Below are 25,245 nucleotides of genomic sequence, written 5' to 3'. Positions count from 1 at the left end.
GTAAATAAAAATTGCTTCACCTATTGAACTTAAAAATATCCTCAATATTACTAAATAAGTCACTCAGCTGCATTTGATGCACAAACGATGCCGGATCGTTTCTCCAAAATATAAGGTAACCCTGAAAAACGAAGAAATTAAATTTCAAAGACTTAATAGATTATAAAAAGTAAAATAAATATTCACCTGGATGACTTGTCGCAGATGTTCCACGTACATTGCTTCGGTGTCGACTATTTCAAGAAGCACCCTTTCCATAGGATTTCTATGCGGATCGCAATAACGCGGCCTATGGGACAATGGATCATCCTCCTCTGCACTATTTCTTCTTCGGTCACTTCCATCGTCTCCTATTCGATAGTTGGTCTCTAACACAGTCACTACTCCACTATCCCCAGAACCTATTTCCATCATATCATCCTTTAGTGAACAAACCTTCTGTATTGCGGTTTTCAATAAATTTCTCGGTTATTCCCGCAATTTTACATGCCCTAAACGCAACCCATAAGAACTAGAAAACACTACCTCCACTTATCCAAAACGATTTCAATCAGTTTCTATTAAACGGTCTAAAGATTAATTTTAATTTATGCGATCAACAAATTACTTCATCTATTTTCATTAAATTCTCCATCTGATCAAATCTGACACAAGAGCTTATGCTAGCTAAGTTTGCGGACATAATATCTATTTTTCAAACTGGTTTTACGCAGTACCAAACTCTTCTATTAACATGAAAGTGAAAGAACCACGCGAAAAGATTATCTTTTTCCATGTAACGTGCTATCAGATAATCGTTTGATCCTCCAAATGCATGCGTTTTCTCGCAATTCAGGCCGTGGCAACGGTTTCCCTGCCGAGAGAGAAGTTTATTGCCACCGCCGCTATCATTACTGTCATTGCCGTTGATTATGTTACAGCCGGGGAGAAAGTCGGAGGCCTTGAAATCTCTTTCGACCAATACTTCTAGAAACGGATTTCTAAAATATCATCTAACATTTTTCGATCTTGCTACTACATTCATTTACCGTTGCCAGCTGTAAAACATTACAATGCGGCTCTCCTCTAACAAATCAAACAACGAAGAAAGGTGCCTGAGGCAAATTCGGAATGATCTAGATGCGCAAGCTGATCGATATAGCTCAACGATTATACCGTTTCCCTTGTACATTTTCGATGAAGAGATACCGTTGTTGCTCTTGACAGATAAACACAAGTACATTCTTGGGAGAGGAGTGTAAAAGGATGATTAAGAATATATATTTGCTTTTTGATTATACTGCAGATTATTTTATGACAGAACAGGTGATAAGTGGAGATAAGAGTGTTTTTAATTGGCGAGGATCGCTTTTAAATACCTGCTCATTTAAATAGCCAAAGTGACTCAACAAAATTAACAGTACAAAGAACTTTCCATCTTTTAGCTTTCAATTCTACCATGGAGCTGAATGTGAAATGCTGAGTTACACGAAAATAACAAGTTTCATACTGTAACTCCAATTTTAACCCTTTGCACTCGACGACTTTTTGACTAGAGAAGAGTAGAAATTCAAAGATTCTCTACTAAAATACTGACGACACTTTCTTGAGCAGTAAATAAAGAATTGTAGAATTATTTGATTTCGATACCTCGCACACTATTACATTACATTAAATTTGATACATTAATTAATATCGATTTTCCAAATATTATGAAATGGTGACTGAAGGTCACCTTTCGAGTGCAAAGGGTTAAATCGCCCTTCTTCAATCAATTTCACCTAATCCCTAGAACTCGCTAAGAAACTCCCTAGAATCGTTGCAAACAAAACTTCCAGTGGCATCAATTTCCTCTAAACGTTCCCCTACTTCCATCAGCTTCGCAAAACCGCCAGGAACCCTCACCTTGTGAGCTGGCGCAAGTGTCTGCCAGCGACTCAACTGACGCCAAATAAGGATTGATGGTGCACACGTTCCCCTGGTTGCTACATCCGCTGGAGGAGGTGCTGGACGCGACCGAGCTTCCAGACAGCGGTCTGCCAGCATTTCTGCATCGCCTATTGTACCTAAGCGGCGTCAGGCCATTGCTTTCGCGTCTGTAAGTCTTCTCCTCTATCGTACATTCGTTTCTATCATCCTGTTGGCTATTCTCCAGCGTCTGCGACGTGTCATTCTCCTTCTCAGCTGTAATGTCATCAGCTACGACTATGTTCACAGTATTTTCCTGGGCTGAGTGGTCAGCCATGTTGTCCTCCGGCTGAGATTTGCTCAATTCGGGATGGAACTGGCCGAATATGGAGCCTCGATGGGATACCAGGCTCAGACGCTTCTGCAGCACCGCTGGTATGTTGCAGGAAGACGGAAGAACCACGTGATCGGTGTAGCCATTGCCTCGACGAGCTAGCTCGTCGAACATTCCCAACAGCTGGGGCATCAAGTCCGTGCTCGTTCCTGGAATACAAAGAAACGGAAGAAGTTAGGTAGGCTGATGATAAAAGGAATTTAACCCTTTGCACTCGACGACTTTTTGGCTAGAGAAAAGTAGAAAATCGAAGATTCTCTATTAACCACTTGCGCTACGATTTAACTTTCGGTTGCCGTGCCGCGCTCTACAATATAACATGCGTTATATTGACGTGGTATACACGTCGCTGGCGGCTTTGGAACAAAAGCATCTCGACGTGCGTGGCACGTCTTTATAGCGCAAGTGGTTAAAGAACTAACGATACTTTTTTGAGCAGTAAATAAAGAATTGTATAATAATAGAATTGTAGAATTATTTGACTTCGATATTTCGCATACTGTTACATATCGATCTTCCAAATTTTATGAAATGGTGACTTAAGGTCACCTCTCGAGTGCAAAGGAATTTATCTTCCAACTTATTTCGAGATAATTCATAACCTTGAAGCAGGTGGAAGGTTAAAAGTAACAACTTCCATCCTCGTAATTTCGAAGGATTCCTAATTTCATCCCCTGAAATAGAAATTTCCATTATGCAGACAAAGGGTGCGTATTTGTGCGTCTCTAATCCTCTAGGTACATGGAAACTTTCGTTTACAATTTATGTAAAATTATCTGTGACGTTAGGTAGTAGGAAGATTCAGGAGAAACATAATTCTCGAACTTTCACAAATGTAATAAACATTACGAAATATTATTGAACGCTGATTGCTTTTTTCAACGAAAAAATCCACCAGCAAAAAGTCCCTAGCCTATACACCAGCAACGCGAGGCGTCGTGACTTGATTACAATATCTCCACTCAATCATCTGAGGTAGAAAACAGTTTTGTTTCGACTATCTTCTACCCAAGACACGATAAGATCGAAAGAAAGTCAAGAGAATTGGCTCGCCTAACGTTTCGCTGTGGTCGAACGGTCGGTTCCGCGCATGCAATGGGGAATTTCGTTTATTACGAATATCGTGTGTCTGGCCAGCAGAAAGCCCGTGCTTTTACTTCGCGCGAAGCATAACAATATCGTATAAACAAACGGGCAGCCCTGATGGTTTCCAATTCCCCACGAGGCAGACGTGAATCAACTGGTCCGATGAACTTGTACGTGCGTGCGCGCACGCGGTTTTTGCATTTCGCGCGCACTGAAACTCTATAGGGTGATCCAAAGAGAAAGTTCCTAGGCGAAAGTGGCGGATTTTTTCATTCTTTCAAATCGCGATTATCACATCTTTTTCCAGCGTTCTTTCAGGCCAGAATTTTTGCTGTATACGAATATTATTTTCATTTCATCAAAATTCATAATTATTAACTTTCGTTCACTGAAGTGGTCAAAATTTGTATCCACTTTGTATTTTAGAATATGCCTATAATATCCATTGTGATTTATACCAATAGTTCAATGATTTCTTTCGATAAACTTTTCGCACAATTTGAGGTTATTATGTAGTGCTTATTTGCAATTTTATTATAATTGTTTTCCTTCTTCAATTTTTTGGTTGGATATTTTTTACGGCAGAACTATTAGCGAGTATTCTTATTGTAATTAGCGTAGCTTAACTTTCAACACGGGGTGATTAACCGGTCTCCACGGTTTATGTACGAAAAAGTTGCAATGGTAATGATCCGAGCAAAATATACGGAGCTCGCGGTGCAAGACTCGGAGCAGAGGAAGTTATTCTTTCAGGATTTGCAGCTGTGTCGGGCATAAATGCAAACACGGCTCGTAAAGAACGCGCAAAGAAAGCAAACCGTATTTTTGCATCGTGGGATTTATCGGTGGACCAATTTGCTTGCCGGACATTTGCGTCCATGCAGGAAAATAAAACATTCGTTTCCAACCTTCCGCGTTTCCTCCTAACCTAAAATTCCTTGCTCGCTCATTTTCACGAAAAGTCTTATTTCCACGAAAAGTTTCATTTCCCTCGACGCCGATGCGATTTCTTCCTTACAGTTCCAAAAAATCCCTAGAAATTGAAAAAGAAAAATCACTGATCGTAATGGAGGATATTTACCAGCACTTCAAATTTCCTTTACCGATCTAAATATTCTATCCCGAGATATCCCTCGATAAATCTCGAATCTCGACACAATCAGTTCATCCATCTCCAACCGTATCGAGGCCCAGATGAAAAAAGAAGTATCTAGCAACGCGGAGAGGCAGATCAGGCCGACAATATCTCCCTCGCTCCGCTCCTTTCCGCTCTGCTCCGCTTCGCTCGTTGCTCGCCATATGCGTTCCTGCCCCGATCGCGATGTTGCACTTGGCTGGAACTCGGCTAATAATAGAACGGGACCAACTTTCGTCTCGGCCTCGCGTGCACCAGCTTCCTCGCGGCTGTCACGCTCGAGACCGATGACATGCTTCGCCGTCTCACCTCGGAGCCGAATTAACGCCTCTGTTACTCGTAACCAACTAGCATCTTTAACACCGTTGCGAAGTTAGTTCGGCTTTTGACAGTTCCCGCCTTAAGCAGCGCCCTTTCGCCCAGCCACAGCGGCGACTTATCACGATACACGACGATTAACTTCCGGCGTTAGAAGATAGATGGCGGGGGGTGAATTTGTTGCGATTTGAAACGCCACGCGGTGACCCGGTTTTGCCGCTCGTGAGAGGTTATGTCGCGATCTAGCGTCAATGAAGTAATCTTCGAATCCGAAGATAGATGGAGCCGAGTGTTTGGAACGGGGTTTGTGAAATCTTCAGAATTAACTGACACCGAGACTATATTCGATTAATATAATTAATTAATAATTTTTTTTTTTTTAAATGTATATTGCGATGAGTATTAATTTATTGCGAGTAGATGAGAAGAACTGTTACACTTTTGTAAATTAATATTGTGGATTAGAATTTAGAAAATATGAGATTATTGTGTAGGTTGTTCTTGATCTATGGAAATATTAGATCAGAAACTGGGTAGTATATCTTCATACTATGTCTTCATTCTCTAATCGTGGAATATCCTTTTTTTTAGGTCGAACCATGTGATTTACCCTTGCTAGATGACGTACGTATGCATCTTCGAAAAATGTACCGGTTGCCTGGGCCTGAATGGGGCATCGTGGGAAAAGTTGGAAATCACCAGACAGCTCAAGTACATTGAACTTCACTGCCACGGTGAAGAACGGCTACGTTGACATTTATATACTTTTTATCGTGAACAGGGCCCACTGTATTCAGTTCTACAGGGTGGTCCGAAAATCCGCAACGGTGATACTTTTTCCCAAAATTCATATCGTAACTATGACGATTAAAAAAACAATTTCCTAAACAGTGATTTAGAAAAAGCAGAAATTAAAATGTAATAAAGATACGATACTTTTTAACTTCGCTTTTTTTCGCAGAAACTCGTATGTCTTGGATCGGTTACATAGGGTTTATAGTTGGATTAAAATAAGCTGCGGGATCGACGAAAAAGAACAGTTTGGCGTCTGATCGGAATTTAAAGTCGATGATATTCTTTCGCCAAGGTTTGGATTTACTGCGATCCACTTTTATGCTCCATCTTGCTCAGTCAGACGCTTTCCTCTCGGTTATTCACCTCGAGATATGCCCAGAACGACCCTGTTTCTCGTCTTTACGCTCAGATTAATTTTCTTCCTTCGCGAAACTGCGAATAAAGGTACCATCTGATCAAGCTATCACGCGCGAGTGCCCCGAGAAATATTATTCGACTGCTGCACGAAGATTTTCCTTCATTTCAAATTCCAACAAGCGCCATCTAAATCCTGGTCTATCGTCAGAGACACATGGACTCGACCGGGATCACGGAGAGACTTTAAAAGTCACCTAACAGGATACAAATGGCCCAGAGGTATGTTTCGATCATTTTCTAACCTGAAATTTACTTCCCGGATCGCGAAGATTCGTATTTTCAATCAGTCATGTGTTTCAATTCTTCCAGATTCATATTTCAACGATGTTTAATCTACAGCAACGCGCTGGCGCCATATTTCCAATGACTGTGCCGTACAAAAAACACCAGGCTTCATCTCCGCTAAACATCCCTAGCGCTAAGTACCTACATACCAAAAGGGGAAAAAACGGAGAAAAGAAGAACTTCCTATAGCATCATCTAACGCTCTCGTATTCGAATCTAAATCCTCCGCTAACGATCGCGGCACTCGCTCCTGATTAACGCAAAAACGATCCAACCGATCTATTAAAACCAACCTTAACGACTTCTCCCACCAGCACTCTATTTCCTCATCGTCCAACCACCGCGAAGCCCACTGTGCACACCGTGCAGCATAACACCGACAACCCCACGCCTCGTCTACGATTAATCCTTTTGTCAAACATCGAGCGTAATTGCCCCGCAATCACGAATTACGTCACGTGATTGCGGATCCGCCTTAATGGCCGGCCGTGCACGCCGGAACGATCCGTTTTCCTGCAAAAGTTCGCCAGGTAACCGCATTCCACGTTAATCTGGGACCAGTTTCGTGGGGATACGAAATGGTCGCGCGACGAAAGGTCGCGGAGAGAGGCTACAAAGGGCAATTAAGTAACCGCCGTTTATCACCGGCGATTTATGGCGTTACACGGTAGTTACGAAACGATTATCCGCACGCTGGCACGAGCTACGAAACGGTAAGAGGAAAAAAAAAAAAAAGAAAACTTTCACGTGGAACCTCGTTATTTGCCCGAGTTGGAGAGAACGGAGATTTTAATTCCGCGGAGATCTCTTTAGGCGGACGCGGTGTCTGGGGGAAAGGCGGAACTCCAAGTTACTAGGTTCCCACTAGATTTCGTGCGTTAGGTCTACGGGATATCTCGCTACTTTCGTCTTCGTTCGAGCTTCCCATGGACGTGTAAAATATTCTCACAAGGCAGAATTTCTATACTAGAATAAACTTAATTAAACTGCGATGAACAAAATATCTTAAAAAATCCCCAGTTTGTAGGTATTCTTGGATTCCGTTTGTCCTGTTCCATCAGAGCTTTCTTGGATGTCTAAGACACTCTTAGTCTTACAATTAGTCTTCTAGGCATGTCTATACCTCACCATAATCAGATAAATGGTGATTGGATGACTATCCTGATGTTTCGCGTAATCAAGAAATTCCCTAGAAAACTCGATCAACGATGGAATTTCTGCTTGATCGATCTTACCGAGAGTTTACAATGAGTTTAATAACACGAATTATGCAGCACGAGATTACTATCCCCGGCATCGAGTTACATAATCCTCTTTACCAGTATCACAGCACACTTCAGTCACCTCTAGCTTACTCCGAAGTAAAGAACAAGGGAGAGACGATCTGAACTGAAAGAACAGCTGAAAGAATGATCTCTAATCCCGAATCCACTACCCTAATCCCTGTGACACTGCCATACATACCACCTTCAATCTTCAAAGCATCCAGAGGACAGCTTCGATCAAGTTATCCCGCAACATTCATAACCCTGTCACATAACCTCGTGCATGTTAGTTGGGCACAGAGCTAGCTGTGCATGGCATGCGCAAATAAAATGTCGCTGTGTTGAAGTCAATTCCCCTGCATCGGTATTTTCACCGGCCTTTCTTGCCCGACCAGGACACGCGGGTTTCGTTAGTCATCCGGTGTGATTCTCGCGACGGTCTACCACGTCGTTGTCGCGTTCCCGTGAGTCACTGCAACGTGGTAGGCATACAGAAGCGTCAGCCACTCGAGACGGGCCTCTCGTTCCTATTGCTTTTCGTCAATGAACCGACGTTTCCCCTTTCTTCGCTGCGCGTTCGCTATTTTTATCGTCTCAACCCCGGCGCCACGCTGGGCCGCCATGTTTTCCTTCGATTATTCAACGCGGTCCCCGATGGAATCGACTGCGGACGATGATGGACGGCAATCGAGGATTTTCAAGACGACGATGGTCAGCCAGGCTCGGGATTTACGAAGATTCTGAGCACGTTGGGTGAGTAGGCTTATTGTTTGTACACGTTCTTTCGTTTGTTTATGTTCCTCGGTAATTCCATGCTGGGTCGAATTTGTTTGCCGTTGGAATATTGTTAGGTTACGAAGATACGACTTGGACTGTTTACTTATGATTTCAATCGTGTTTGAAGTTTCGGTTGCTTGTTTATAATTTCGGCTGCTTATGTTTTGAGTAACGTGTTTGTAATTCAGGTTGTTGTTTACACTCGGGACTACTTTGTACCGCCATTATCTGCCATTTGTATTCTCAACACCCCATTATTCCCTATATTTACTTCTCGTGATGATAAAATCGCTATAAAGTTATAAGTTATGTAAGTTATAAACATTTTCTACAAAAAATCTGTTAACGCAACTCACTGTCAATAAAACATCCATGAAAACGAATAGTAATGGTAGGAAGAAGTAGGTAGGAATGCTAGTCATAAAGTAGATGATCGCGAAAGCGTTAACCAGTGAATGCAGAAGAAAAGAAAATAGAGGGAGATAGTCGCACAATTCGGTAGTCGACTAATTGCTCGAATTCTAATGCAAATGGGTTAACGTGTCGTCACGACTAATGCTCGTGGCTCACGCACGCTCTGTTGCGAATGCAACCATAAACTGTCTCGTTATCGTCGGCCATGCGATTCCGCGCGATTATTTCGACCCCCGGAGGAAACAACCGGTCGATCCGTGACTTTCCATCGAGTTTCGGTTTTATCTCGCCCACGACGCGACCGGAAACCCGTTCGGTTCGACTTTATTCCATACCATAGAATCGATGGAGCAGAGAATTCCAGTCGTGGCTCAGGCAATTTCGAGTCTACGGCGCCATCTTGGAAATGTCATGCAGCACGAGTGCGCGGAGCTTTCATCATTCTAGACCCTACTGTCACGTCCTATTGAGTATTTTTATTTGAAATACTCTGATACGAAGGATAAAATCGTATTTTTGATATCTAGTCGTATCTAGTAACTTGGAACTAAGTTCGAGTCTGTGACGCCATCGTGGACATGTCACGAAGGTGATTTTATGATCTCAAATAAGTCTTCTACGTCCTACTGAGTATTTTTATTTGAAATACTCTGATACGAAGGATAAAATCGTATTTTTGATATCTAGTCGTATCTAGTAACTTGGAACTAAGTTCGAGTCTGTGACGCCATCTTGGAGATGTCACGAAGGTGATTTTACGATCTCAAATGGTTCTTTTACATTTTGTTGTGTATTCTTATTCGAAATATTCAGGATAAAATCCACACATCACAGTGTTTCATGGTGTCTAATAATTTGAAAGTGAATTCAAGTCAACGACGCCATCTTGAAAACGGTGATCTCATAATCTCAATCTGGATGTCTCTTTTATGTCCTTTTGAGTACTTTTACTTGAAATTCTTTAATAAGAGGATAAAATAATTCTTTTTGGACTATTTAACCCTAGAATTATCATCAGCTAGAATGACTGCTTCCTACTCGGGTAGTTACTAAAAATATGCATATGATTTTGATGAAAGTAATTGGTACTTACTCAGATAGAAATCTACGTTATGTACTTATTTACTTTCGACATATCACTTTAATTATTATTAATTAACATTAACGATTGGTATACAATAAAATGTAATTTAAACATCGTTTTTCCTAGAAAACTACGTTATAATACACCCTAACCCTGTCAACTCGCTTTCTAATATAAATTTACCACACGAATAAACTGACTCTAAAACTATCTATCATAGTTACTACGATATACGTGTACCAGTTAATATCTACTATACAAGCTATTATTATTATTTGATATTCACAAAATGCAGTAGAAGTTAACAATAACAAGTCAGACACGATGCCTAGAGCACATAACCTATTTACATGACTATTTGTATGACTATTTCCTCACTCGATACTCGTAATACGGATTTGGAAGGTCGGCTAACGTAATTTCAAGAGACATTAAATAATCTCATCTTCGCTATCAGGGCAATAAATAAACCTCCGACATTCTGGCATTCTCGAACCGCGAGTCGATTACTCGACGCCATTAACTCTCGACGATATAATTCGCCGCGTTAACGCTTCCAGCCGCCACTTTCGCCTAGTTACTTTCATAAATCACGTCTTAAATGACGTCGCGGTTTCTATTTGCTCGGTACCGATCCAATTGTGCAACTCGGAAAAAGGAAAAGCCGCCGGATCGTCCACGCAAATTTCTCCCGAGTGATACGAAATAAAATATATCGGACGAACGAGCCGTTTCCTCGGCCGTGAATATATTATCTTCAGATCGGCCACACTTTGTTACCATGCTTCCATCGATACGTTTCCTTTTGAAACTTGTTTTGTAACCGAGTGCCGTCATGCAGATTTTATTTTTACAAACAAGCTGTTCCACCTTTTTGTCGGACTGACTGCCGGTTGCAGCCGATCTTCGCGGTGCAGCTTCTTCTAACACGTTCAATCTTTTTCCATGAGTCATTCGAATTCCTCCGCATTCTTCCCTCGCCATCGTCCCGCGCCTTCCATCATCCACGTATTTATTAATCTCTGTCAAAGGTGCTACGCCAACTCAAACCTAACCTATACACTCTCCTTCTACTCCTTTTTCTTTTGTAATTATTTCGATTCAGAATTGAAAATGACTCGGAATATCTAATAGAATAGTTGGGTAAACCCTGGAATTTAGAAAAAGGATTTCGAAAACACGATTGCAATATAGTCGTCAAGAGTTAATTTAATTCGAGAGCCAGGGTAATCCAAACCTAACCTAAAATATTACTCCATAGTTTCTCTATTCTTTTTATATTTTTTAACAATTGTTTCATTTCAGAATTGTAAATGATATAGAATATCCAACTGAAAAGTTAAGCAATCGTTGGAATTTATACTTTTAGTAGAAGTTTCCCTGCTTGGGCAAATTTTAGATTGGGGAAATTGTTAAATTGTAAAAGTGCATTACGAAGTATTCGCTAAGAATTAATTCAATTCGTAGATAGTCATGGTAATTCAAACCTAACCTCAAATATTACTATATACTACTTTTGATTTTTCTTCTTTTTTTTAGTAAATGTGCCTGAATTGTAAATGATTTGGAATATCTAACAGAATAATTAGATAATCATTGAAATTTCCACTTTAAATCATTATTTATGTAATTATTTAAATAATTTCGAATTTTCCTAAATTTTCCTTCCAATCTAAAAATCAATTTAATTAATCGACAGTCACATTACGATTTCTTACCCCTGTGAAGCTACACCATGTACCCTCCAGCTTAAAAAAATTATTTTGTTCGATATTTAACCTAATATTTAATATTTACTAAAATTCTTATTATCTTAAAAATTTCCATTACATTTAACTACATTTATGCAAACAATTCCAAACAATTCCAAACCCAAAAGTTCTCCAAGAATCCGAAGCATCTTTCTGTTGGACGATTCACGAGCCACCCTTGCTATGAATCTGTTATTACCCTTGGCCAAACAAATTCCCTGAATCCCCCGACACCCGAGATTCACTTTTTTTTTCCATCTCCCAGCAAAGAATCCCCTTATCCCATTGGCCAGCGTCCAAATTTCGCGTGGCTTCGAGTCCGAAGGCAAGCAGCAGAGCTAATGGCCCAGCGAATCCTCCGGTCACGTAGAGCACGATCGGGCTTCAGGGTGCAGGGAATGCCGGAAAAGACAGAAAACCGACGACGACGGGGCAGAAAAGGAAAGATCGCATTCGCGTCACGTATAGAACCGCGAGAGGATCACGTTTGCGCCAACGTGGGACACCTTTGCTCCGGAATTCCAGGCCTGCCCTCCTTGTAACCCCTTATCTCTTCCCGGAGATGCACCCGGAAGACGTGCATTCCGCAGGATAATGCAACGTGACCGCGTCAAAAGTGTCCACTGCCCAGGTTCCAGGAGCTGATGTCTGGGTTGCGTGGCTTTGGTACCTGGAAGCACCTGAGCCAGCTTTAGTGGACAGTCAGGGCAACTGACCTCTGTTTGAGGAGACATCATCACAATGATTTTGTAGGATAAAATAAGAGAAAGTTTAAGAAGTAACTTAAAGATTAAAAACTAATAATGAAATTAATAATAAATTAATAAACCAATAATAAAGATACAAAACTAAAAAATTAAAAGATATATTATACTAAAATATTCCCAATATGTCTAAATTTGAAGAACACCTAAATACTTCAGTTGCTTAAGTATGAATTCATCTGATCATCTAATTCCCCAAAATATATTTCTCTATGTAGCATGCCAGTGTAAGATACCTAGAAAAGATACAGAAATTGCTCTTAAGAAGTTATACAAGTATAAGAAAATATAGAAATGAAAATGCAAGTAAGATCTGAATACAAAAATATAATTATCTTCCTTTTATAACCTTTCTCCATTTATACTTATTACTTTATATTTATCTCTTAATCAGGAGATCTAATCAATATATAAGAAATCACGAGTATATTAATTTTTCTCAGAATAGGTCACAGAGATATGATTACAAGTTGGACTATTTCCATCTGATTTGCATGGATCACAATTCTACTCCCCTATTCTTATGTAACCGAAGAAATTCACGATCGACAAGAGGAATAGTAGCGGAACGCTATCGAACAGATATTTGTACAATGATGACCCGATTCCATTGGCGTCTGGACGACCAAATAATTGATCAACCAAGAGATAAGCGTTATCTTCGATAAAGATAATCGTCGTGGAATTATGACTCCTACATGCGTTATTCAGAATTGTTTACACTGAACATATTTTTCCAATATTATAATGAATATGTCCTTCATTATAAATAAATATGTACTATTATTTTCAATTTCCTTTTTCCAATCCAAGATTATTCCTGCAAACATATATATATTCCCGTTAATCTTGGACGTAACAGTTCACTATTGTAATTTGTTAATTAATTATTCATAAGATTCTAATTGCATCATTAAGTTGGTATTAGAAGCATATTATATATTACATGCATTGGAATTAAAATTCATTCCTCGCTGTTGAATGATGACTCAATAAAATTACGTAATTTTGCAAGATAACAGGAGGAATGTGAAAAATCTATACTCCTTGTGAAGAAACTTAGAAGTGCTATTCTCCTGTACCACTTTTCTAATCGCATTTTCTTCGTGTCGTATCTTTTTCATGAATATTCCGATAATCATAATAAAAATAGATAACACTTCTGTCTCTTTAAATTAGTTCTAGCTGTATATATAAAAAAGGTATTGCATTTTAGCAATAACAATTTTAATTTATTAGAGACACCTAACCAGTTTCAGATTTATTCCTTTTAGTCCTCGGGTTGGAAAGAAATTACTAGCTGTAATAGTAATAACCGATTAAAACGAAAGGTTTCGTAAATGCTTATAACTATTTTATATACCTCGTTCTAACTAGCTTGACATTTTATCTGCGAAATTATCTAGCTGAGATTAAATATCCGAGGATGTTAATAATTTTATAAACCGGAAATGATATGTCGCCGACAGACTTCCGACGAGAACGACCATTAGACTGTGACTGTGTTCCAATGAATCATTTTATCGTGTAGCAGGGCTTCAAACGGGTACAAAGTCTCTGGTCGAAATAAAAGAAAAATTTCTGCTAGAATAGATATTTATTGTCGACGTCGAGATTAGCAATGTCAACAATCGGCTTACCATCTTTGTCGAAAGTACCCCTATACATCGATTATACGTCTATTAATGCGATTCCGAAAATTACACTCCGTCCAATAGCAATTATATTTCTTGTCCGTTGCAAACTTCCATTCCTATGTAACTCGCTATCAACATTTTTTAAAATCGCACTTTAATATCAGTACCTTCGCTAAAATTACACGACAGTACCATAATTAAATAATAACAATCTTAAGATATATACCGATTACTATAATTACACCATAGGATTACAAAGTCTGTTGAAACGTAAACATCAATAGCCAATTCAATAAAACACACACTAGGCTGATAAATTCTTCGTAAAATTTCCTGAAATTGAAGTTCAATATTAATCTACTGAACAACTTAATTCAAAATTAAAATTACCTCTCGGGTTATACATCGTAATAATTCCGCCATTTTTCCCTCGCAAATTCAACATCGACAATTTCCTAACCTTACCTTCAAACTACACTTTGCATATATATATATATATTATACACCCCTTATTAATTCGACGTTGATATAAACATTCTTCTACAAGTTTCTTCAAAAATTTGTCAAAATTTCCACTCACCGAGACGAGCACCAGATGCGAAAATCGCGATCAAAGTAGCATATTCCCTGTCATCGTAATCGAAGCCCTCTTAACGGCTCAGGAAGCAATTGATTCCAGCGGCAAGAAGAAACATGCGCGCGCACGCGTGTCACTGCAACCGTCGACCGCCGTTTCACGGAAAAGAATCACGCACTGTTCGTTCGAAGAACTATCTCGATCACGAGTAGAACGATTCACTGTTTGACCGATTAGAAGCTCGAATAATACGCTGTAATAGGTACGTTTTCTTCTTTTTCCCTTCAACAGGATGATATTTTCACAAACACGGCAGAAATTTTGAATTAAAGCTATACCGCAGATCAGGTGCGCGGAACGTGTGGAGAGAGCACGAACGAGCAGCAGGTACGGCGCAGCCTTCGCTGCTCGAGCAACAGGTAGACACTGTGGAGAGAGGCGAAGATGGGAATGGAGCGAGTGTGCCACTCGGATAGACGGATCCGAATGCCGACGAGCGGGACTAAATGTAAGGCAACGTTCACAATGCGATGACGGATGGCGCTACGGTCTTTAGCCCGCCGATAACGTGTTTCGGATGACAGAGAAGAGATATTTGGTAATCCTCTGTAATCCAGCGGACGCTTAACTGCGCAACATTAATTTCTACCATAACCTCAAATATCGTATAATTAGCAGTCGATAAACGACTCATTAATGTTTCATTACGAGTGGCGCTGCAGTCGCTGGGTTTCCCATGGTATTATATACGCGTATTATTACAGGATAACAATGAAGTTAGAAGAAATTCATTAGTCTGAGAATTGTAATACTTTACGAAATATTCTTTCTTATGGATGCGTAATAATTATGGAACAATTATCCTTATGGGTACGTAACTTACGAAGCTTAAATACTATTTAACTGCCAATATAACACAGGCATTTTTTACAAAACTTATTACTCTTTCTAGGTCCATTCTACATTTACTTAAACCTCGTCTGAGTGAGTACAGATATTTACATTCAGGAATTTCTTGTAGAACAAGTAATGTATGAGGTATATTACAGGAATCGTGTCATTTTCGACGACGAATTCGAAAACCTAGCACGGATTCGTCCCGTTTCTTCTCGTCAAGAGGAACTATGTCAAGAAAACGAAACCTTCCCAGAGAATTCTCGAATTCCACCAATAAACCTAGGCGTTTACGAAACCCCGGTGGTGGGGGGATGGAAGTTATCTGTCCGGTCCCGCCGCCGCACTAACGCAGCCTCTCTTATCGGTCTTATTAATCATTCAACGAGCGTAACGTGGTTGCATGAAATGGAAAGAACGTATCGCGCAATTGTACGTAACGAGAAGGTTAACAAATTGTGCGGCTAAGGATGTCATCTATCAGATCGACTCGTGTTACGATTATCGCACAATCTGTCCCGAGACTCGTGTCACGCGTGTCTGCTGCTCTTTACGTCTCTTTCAGCAATTATATAACCAACATATGCGCACCGCTATGCCGTTTCATAGTCAATCATTAACTTCGCACAGACTACAAAGTATACGAAACTCGTCGAGCCAAACCTCCTCGATTTATGCAAATTAAATCCCGTTGAAGTTAAAAATAGAGTTTCGAAATGACCTCGAGTTTATAGAAATCGTGGGGAATTTTATTTCAGTTTCAAATTTTTTTAAAATGCTTTTAAAGTTCTTTAATATGTTGACTATCATGGTGATCAACAGTGACCTATGCTTGTTGCCTTGATGGGGCCATAGTGGTCACCAGTGTCCGGCGATACTAACTTTTTTAATTTATATTTGTTTTATTCTAATCTTCAATTTTTGAAAATTTGAACAACGTAATAGAGAATCTTTAATAGAAGATGTTAATAATTTGCACCATTTCTTTCTTGCCATATTGTTTGATAATTCGTCATTATATCGTAAGAATATTGGCAATTTTATTAAGCCCCCCTGAGCATAGCATATAACAAGTACGTGGCAGTCAAAGTGTTAACCTCTTAAACATTTTACCAAGCTAGAAATAGAAAAACTTTTTAAATTTTCGTAGGTATTTTTAATTTCATTTAATTTTTTAAATTTCCCTAGGTATTTTTCCCTATTCTATATGCCTAACAGTAAATAAATTTTAAAAAATTTGTATTGCGTCGTAAGGATAATTTATATAACTATTCGTGAAAGGATAATTGAGTTGCACGAGGGGAGGTTAATCTCTTGCCAGGTTTGCTGGAAATTTTACAGCAATGAGAAGTAGGCTGATTCGTGCAGGTAGTTCGAGCATAATGGGTCAGTCAGAGATTCAATTAAGAGAACCCTCGCATACGTGACTGACTGCGAGGGATTCGCTTTCCATTCAGATCGACCATCTCGAAATCCAGCGAGGGATTATCTCGTAGTTAATCGAAGGAAACTTCATCAGTGGAATCTATCTCAGGCAAAGAGTTGCTCAAAGTTTCCTCTATTTTCTAATTTCTGAGATCCTCAGCTGGATAGAATCACGTTCGTCATTGTTTTCACTTTTTACGTTCAACATATAATTTCACACCGATGTCTAATTTATTTATCAAACACGAAATTAAAGGTTCTGCCACGGGGAAAAACGAGGACAGGGAAAAATTACAAATTGTTGGAAGATTTGCACAACTTCTTCAACGCACTCCCACACGGAGAACCACAATTCCCTCTTCCGCGAGAAACTCTGAATTTCTATTAGGATTCATCAAACCACCTTCGGACTTCATTATACCGTAATAGTAGACGCATGGCATAATAGTAGACCCACTGTACAGAACACATTTCCATATATTAAAAAACCAGATACAATGTCAGAACGTATCTTCACACTCCTATAATACCAGTCATATCGTATGCAACACGCCTTCGTTAGAATGCTTAGAGCATCTCTTTATACACCATAATAGTGGGTATAATTTCCACGTATAATGACACTGACAATAGGTAAAATACATTTCTATGGTATATTAACAAACATATTAATTAGAACCTCATAATTTGTTACAGCTGACACTCTGTATGGGACCTACGTATTACGATACCAAGCACAGCATACGCTATACATTATCTCCATTCTATGTTAGTAAATATAATCAGAGTATCCTGATAATATTCTGATTATTCTCCATAACCTACAATACAACGTGTGCATTATACAAACACTATTCCCCATATACTATCTTCATTCGATTCGTATTACTTCTGTGCAACTGTACATACATATTTCCACACCATACCGAACGCATCAGGCATCTAAGTTGCAACCCTAATTACACCCACACGAAAAAAAGAAAAAACTGGAATTACGTCAATATGATTCCCCATGTACCATTCAGAACGTACATCTACATATTGCAATGGTAAAGTACATAGCTTCGAATTACACTGAACAACCGAATCACCCAATCCACGACCCTAATTACACCCACGCCAGAAAAGGGGAAAAAAGTTGCTCCATCGTGGTATCTGATGAATCGAAAGTGGAGGCGAGAAAAACAGCTGGTCCCAGGGTCACCGGGTTGGTCCGTTGTGAATGGACCCGTACTCGACGTACAGAGCCGGCGTGGTGGGGGTTCAATCATCGCAATGAATTACAACGAGCCAGTCACCGAGAGTGACTCACTACGCTGCTCTAGCCGCTGCAGCCCGATAAAGCTCTTTTTCTTTCCCTCCTCGTGCCGGAGGAATTCGAGAGAGCCCGGGAGCAGAAAGAGAGACGCTGGAGAGGCGAACAGAAGCGACCGCTTATGAATCATCCGAGTACGCGGGCAAAATGCGTCGGAGGAGGGACACGAGTCGGAGAACAAGAGGACTTTCGTTCGTGGCGACTGCCAACCTAACGGGACTTCTAGTGCTCTTAATGGCACGGCTGTGTTCTTTGTTGCGGCCGAGCGAGAGAATTTTAAGACACGACGAAGCGGAATGCTCGAGGACGACACCTTTCGGTGTGAACGATGCCTTTATATCTTCAATCGTGAAGTTATAGCGAGACGTGACGTAAATCGGGATCTAGGGAGTTCGAAGTTGTAACCAGAATTGGGTTAGGAAGCGTTTAGGTGGAGCTCAAGTCAGAATGTATTATGGGAGTGAGGCTACAGGCAGGGTCGAAGATATTGGACACGCGGGGACGCGACCCCCACCACAGGCGACCGCGCGTACCCCCACTCCTGGCTGCGTGCCGCACCTTCACTTTTATTAGACGCACGCATACGTACAGAAATGTTAACCCGTGACGTTCTATTTTGATAAATGACGTTATAATTTTAATTTATGAAATTAAATTCAACGAAATCGAACTTCTATATATTTTATTTCATATGTTTTACTATATTATTGATGCTTGTATTTTAAATTATGCTGTTCTTTTATGTTACTACATATATCACTAGCTACAGTCCATTGTTTGCTATATTTGATTATTCAACACTGTTGTGTCACGCGAGATTTGAATTTTGCGCCATTTGTACGGTAAAGTGTTGCCAACGAAAAGAAAAACAGCGTGACAGTTGACAGTTCAGGGTTACTAAAAATGGAACGATACACGAAAGAACAACGCGTCTTTGTTTAATTAAAAACCTGTGTTTTCTATCAAAATTATTTGCGTGAATTTTGGAACGCCTTATATATTTTCAACTACGAAACAATTAGAAACAATTAACAAGAAAACAATTAGAACGGGGTAAAAATATTCGTACAAAGAGAAGAAGAATCAATCAAGGTTTCAATGAAAATATCCAGCTCTTTCTATAGCAGGACTATACCAAAGAACCTTGACCACCTACCAAAGCAACCTAACCTAAAACGACCATTGAAATTCCATCCCGTAGCGCGACGAATTACGAAACAGTGGAACTACCCGAATAAACGAGTCGGACTATAAAATTCGCAATTCGCCATTACGTTAGTGGCTAATAGAATAATAAAACGCCTAACCTTCGCAGAAGCTCGTATCGATGACTAATTCCTATGTATCAGGGCTGCGTAGGTTCGCTTTGCGGAGCCTCGCCAGAATTCATATCGGCAGGACAACCGTGAAAAATCGGATTTCACGTGAGCCAGCTCCTTAAGTATCCTCTGGTTTCTTTTTTCAAGCGGGCGCTCTCTCGGGCCGCGCATACCGTGCCAATTATTCTCCGCACGGAAGTTCCACGGCATGGCGTGAGAGATTGATGCGAGAGTCGATGCACTCTACGCTTATGTTTTATTCATACCTTTCACCGGGTTCGATAAGAAAATTATATTTAAAGGCGAACGCGGCCGGGTAATGTCGCGGGAAAAGAGAAAAGCGGCTCCTGATCCCCGTGGAAAGTAATACCGTTCTTCGATTCACGATCGGATCCCCGTTTTCGGATTCTGTCCCGGCAATTTCGTCACTTCGCCGGTAGATGGCGAGCGGTCCGCGAAGTTTTATCTCCGTGGGGAATTATTGGTAACTCTATGGCGCGCGACGCAGAGTCGACTACGATATGCAAGGTTCAAGGCGACTGGTATTTGAAGGAATTTGCATATCTCATATTTCGCATGCCGAGAGATATTAGGCTAACTTGAATTAAATTAAGCGGTTCCGGATGAATTTTGGATAATCTAAATTAAGTTACACTCCAGCCGTACTAATACGAATTAAGATAGGTTAAATCGGGCAAATTGTTTAAATTAAATTCAAATCTAAAACGACTTAAGCTAGATTAAGTTAAATCGAGTCGCGCGGACTTGAATCGAAGTAAGTTGAATTGAACGGGATTAAATTAAGTCCACGTAAGTTAAAGTAATTTAGTTCGGTTAAGTTGAATTAACGAGTAGCGACGAGATTAAGTTAATACACGTAAAATTGATAAATCGCATTGGCTTAAATTATTGTTTCAAGACATTGTCTCGATAACTTAACGTCTATCCTAATGGATTTAAATATCACTTTTCTAATTGAACCATATTCGAGTCCAAACTTTTCTTTGTCCCTTGCACGATCACGTTCGACTGGAAAAGACTTTGCTCCATATCCAGATGGCACAAGACTTTCTCATCGTGGAATGGAAATAATCGACGTGCATGAGAACGCACGTAAGACGCGTCCTATGCAACCTATGCTACGTTCAACGAGGTAATTAGACAATTGTGAGTACGGACGAAAGTCTCGTCGATTATTACCTTCATGAAAGTCCGTTTCTACGAATTGGTCTCGAAAGCACGTCCCATTGACCTATCGTCACGCAGCTCACAGTCACTCACTTTTTCCCTTTCTTCGGAACACGTGGAATTTTAAAATAGAAATGAATTCCATGGAATTTGTAGGTTAGTGCAAATCCAACCTTTACTTTTTCCAAGTGTCATTTTGAGCCGTAATACTATCCTGTAATCGATAATCGCTATACAAACGAAGGACATGCTTTTTTTGGGGGCCATTAAATGGCACCTTTGGGACCATTTTTCATGCAACTTCGAGTGACTCAAAAAATTTGAATGTCTTTTCTTCTTCTCCGAGTACAAACATCCCAAACGACTAATGCGAACCAAATATCACACAATCATCGACGTAACAAGGGGCCATTTCTCATGAATCACTTCTTCCGATTACGAAACGCATATGACTCGATCGACACTCGAACAATGTCAACAGCATGACGCTGCTGCATTAAAAATCCTTCGAGAAGCAGTCACATGACACCACAAATCAGAGATAACGCACTGTCAAGGTTACCAATCCTATGATTAACGCTCGGAACAAAGACGTTCGCCAACTAGCCTGACTGGCTCGGAACCTTCAACCAACTCCGTACTCGCGCAAAAACGAAGCGAAAAGACAGGGAGAAAAAGAAAAAGGGCAGGAAAAAAGATGAAATCACCATACCAATTAGCGACCATAGTCGATCGACGTGAAATCAATTTCATTAGACGCATAATTTATTCCATAAGCTAACGACCCATGGGAGGCTCGATTTCACGCGATACGAGCCGAGTTGGTGAAAAATTCGCGGGCATTACACGTTGTAACACTTCCACGGCGGTTTTCACGCCAGGACAAACTAATAAAGTATCTCGTTCGCGCAACTTTGCCGTTATTTACGAGCGTTATTCAGCGGTGTGCCGCGGAATGGTCGCTGGTACTGTAATTTCGCGACGCGGAGGCGTGTTCCGTGCCTTGATTCCGCTCCGCGTGAAAAACCCCCGTGCACGGGGTCTATATTTATCAACGACGCCGGATACTTTCGACGCTGGAGTCCAAACCGACCCTCGACACTCTCGAGAACGCTGCCGCGCGATGCGCGCGCCCTCGAAACGCACGTGGAGATTAACGTTTGATATTAACGAGGTCTAACACGGTACGTTCTCGACTGGTCGAAATAGTGACCCCTAGATTGATAGATTTTCCCCCAGACAGCGAGGAAATGGGGCAACCCGAGGATTAACTAGGGTTTTACTGATTTTTCCGAGCTATTTCTTGTGTGACTATTTTCGTATGATTATCCTGGTGATAGTACAATATTTTCTAATCAGTATGGTGCGGCACACAAGCATGTTACAATAATTCATACGATGAGAATTTAGAAAATGTTAAATAAAAAGAAAAGCTCACTGGTACGTTCTCGACTGGTCGAAATAGTGACCCCTAGATTGATAGATTTTCCCCTAGATTGCGAGGAATTGATTCAACTCGGGGATTAACTAGGGTCTTCCTGATTTTTCCGAGCTTTTTCTTGTGTAACTATTTTCGCATGATTAATTTAATGACAATATAGTGATTTTCAATCATTATGCTGTGGAACAATAGCATGTTACAATAATTCTTAGTACGTCAAATAAAAAGCGAGGGACAATATCTAACGCTACGATATGTGTCCGATGGGAATCGAAATTATCTTAAAAAACAGAAAGAACGTAATATACTTTCGAATGTGTAAGAAATTTAACGATCATTTTACTACTCCACGAAGAGGATTGAAAACCACTGCACTAGTCTTGGACCACCCACCAGCGTACCCATCACCTAGCCATAAAACCTAGCGTCTTCATAAACATCCATAAGAACTATCATTATTCCAATTCTGAATTGTTCTCGAAGAACTTCACAGTCTGATCGGTAATTACTTCAAAGAAGTGATCATCCAATTTAAAATAATTATCATTTCGTTCAACCCTCTATTGCTAGCTAGCTCAGCGCCACGGAGCCTCTGTGGGTCGCAGAACTTACTCTCCGATATCCATTCGACCTGGTTACCTCTCTATCGATAGACCAATATAGTAAGTCAATAGAGCAGCCCAACGGAGAAAACACGACGACAAGGAAAAAGAGAAGAAAAAGGTAAAAGTCAAAGAAAGGCAACGGGAAAATCAGCCGTATTGAAATCGAGGAACAGATCGTACGAGCTGAATGAAGGGGATCGTTTTGTATCAGGGAAACAGAGGCGAGCATTTCATCTGGGACAGAGCCCAAGAACGAGCGTTTGATCGTTCTGGACGATCGACTCGATCGCAGGCTAAGAATCGCTGCGATTCTTTTCCCGTTTTACGCCTGGCGCCAGGCCGAAGTAGGCCGTCGTGCCAGCGCGCGGAATGGCCGTCGATGACCATTAATTCGTCCCGTAGAAATTTCGCCCGATGATGGAAACCGTACAACTTCATTTCTTCCAACGATCCGCGATAAGAACCGATGCTGTACCGGTTCGATTCAGAGGATACGACGCGCCGGGATTATTTTTAGAGCTAATCAATGCTCATGAGAGACTGGAAATCGACCAAGTACCGCGAGGTATGCAGGGAATTGACTTCTTGCGATGGTAATTAACAGCTATGAACACGAATAGATTTGTAAGACGTTGATTGGGACAGTTGTTGGACTAGTAGGTTAGCTGCTAGAAGGGAAACTTGCTACCGGTGAAAGAACTCGTGCGGTTGGAGACCATTGTGGAAACTAGATCCGCTTTTCAGAACTCGCGTTCAGATGGGCTATCTAGGGAATATGATTTTCAAGCTCCGCCACTTTCCAATTTCTTCGTATTAACAGCCACGAGTCGTGCAAGCCTTCAAGTTCCTCGTCTTTGGATCAGCAGAGTTCTAGGGATTCGTATCTATAGTGAAATCCTGAGATCGGGATCTTTGGACCATCGAAAGTTGGGGTAATAAATATTCCGAACTCCAAGTCTAAGTCTTAAAAATCCTAGAAATCCTCGAAACATTCGAGACCCTAAATCTCTGATGCCTCCGATTCGCAATATCTTCTTGAACCTTCAGATTCTAAGAATTATAGGAATACGAGAATCCCAGGACTTAGGAGGTGTATAGAACTTTGGGTGGTTACATTTCTAGAGCTTTAGATCAACTCTGAAGGCATCGGATCTTCAGATCTTCAGAACTCAAAGCTCTGCCACTTTAGGTGTCTTTGAATCAACAGATCTCTAGAACCTTTCCATTTCTAGAGCTTCGTGTCAACTCTGAAGGCATCAGATCTCAGATCCTCAGAATTGACTTAGGAGGTGTATAGAACTTTGGGTGGTTACATTTCTAGAGCTTTAGATCAACTCTGAAGGTATCGGATCTTCAGATCCTCAGAACTCAAAGCTCCGCCACTTTAGGTGCCTATGAATCAACAGATCACCGAGACCTTTAGAACCTCCTATCTTCAGGACTTCAAATGTTTAAGTCCTTAGAGCGTCAGAGTATCAAATCCCCATATCATCAGGTCATATACATGGATCTTTGATCACCAAATCTTCAAGATCTTCTAGAATCTGAATGCAAATCATTAACACTAGAACTACCAACCCAGTCAAACTGACTGGTCCCAGAATTTTCCTTTTTGCAATCACCAAACACATACACCTGTTTTAAGAACAAAATTGGTATCAACTATATATTAAGAAAGAACTGTAATCAATATATATACTCATATTCATCGTACCGCTGAAATTACTATAATCTGTGCACGTTATAGTTAGGTACCCATTAAAGATCGGTAGTTCTAGTGTTAAATCTTCAAAACCCTAAAACAGTAACCCCCAATTCTGCTTATCCCAAGACTTCGAACCTCTCACCTCTCACCTAACCTCAACTCGCAGAACCTCTACTTCTGGCAGAATTAGAAAGCGATAGCCTAACGAGCCCGACAGACCTATTACTCTCCCCGTTCCTAATCCCTGGATAGAACTCTGCAACGAATAGTTCTGTCACTACGTACTACGATCACGCGTAGTTCTTATCTCTCGAACCTGTTAACCGAACCTGTCCAGGTTCACACGAGCGTCCCCGGTGTACCGGTACGTTATATACCTACCGGTCACGTGCCGGAGTGGGTATCCTCTCCCAGAAAGCGGGCTATGCCTCGTGCCGCGGCACAGATCGACGCGGAAAAATGCGCGTGGAATAATGCGTGCAGCAGGACGGCGCCAGTGCGCAGCGTCCCGCGCCGCTCCGCCCCCCTCTCAGGCGACGGCAAGCGCCTCTCGCGGCGAAGACGACAGGCTGGGCGGGCCGGAGGGGCTCCGGTTAAGAGAGAGGCATGGAAAAGAGCGGGCCCGTGGAAGAGCAATAGGAACGCGCAGTGTAACTCGATTGTGAGAGAAAAACGTGGTAATTGGGGAAGAAGGGTGGGGATAAGTGCCCGGGAATTTCGCACCGCTACGCTGCCGGGGGATGAAGGGGTGGGAGGGCGAGAAATCG

At 41.0% G+C, this 25,245-nt stretch overlaps 1 protein-coding gene and 2 long non-coding RNA genes across 3 annotated transcripts in view; 1 reads left to right on the top strand and 2 right to left on the bottom strand.

The window, feature by feature from the left end:
- Positions 1-25,245, bottom strand: part of GEFmeso (Guanine nucleotide exchange factor in mesoderm) — a 72,236-nt gene that overhangs the window by 3,085 nt on the left and 43,906 nt on the right. Inside the window, 3 exon segments of the mRNA XM_017898801.1 lie at positions 21-121; positions 187-401; positions 1,885-2,430. Of these exon segments, the coding sequence (XP_017754290.1) occupies positions 21-121; positions 187-401; positions 1,885-2,430 (862 nt within the window).
- LOC108546612 (uncharacterized) lies at positions 13,856-14,317 on the bottom strand. Its single transcript, XR_001890144.1, has 3 exons — positions 14,236-14,317; positions 14,013-14,137; positions 13,856-13,929 (listed from the first exon to the last, which is right to left on the bottom strand). It is a non-coding gene; the product is annotated as an uncharacterized LOC108546612 (long non-coding RNA).
- On the top strand, positions 15,397-16,067 carry LOC108546613 (uncharacterized). The gene is made up of 3 exons (XR_001890145.1): positions 15,397-15,456; positions 15,539-15,570; positions 15,636-16,067. It is a non-coding gene; the product is annotated as an uncharacterized LOC108546613 (long non-coding RNA).

The sequence above is a fragment of the Eufriesea mexicana genome, unplaced genomic scaffold, assembly GCF_001483705.2.
Source record: "Eufriesea mexicana isolate 0111107269 unplaced genomic scaffold, ASM148370v2 scaffold752, whole genome shotgun sequence".
Classification (NCBI taxonomy): Eukaryota; Metazoa; Arthropoda; class Insecta; order Hymenoptera; family Apidae; genus Eufriesea; species Eufriesea mexicana.
The sequence above is the reverse complement of the archived record's forward strand: the minus strand, read 5'-3'. Positions and strand labels throughout refer to the sequence as shown.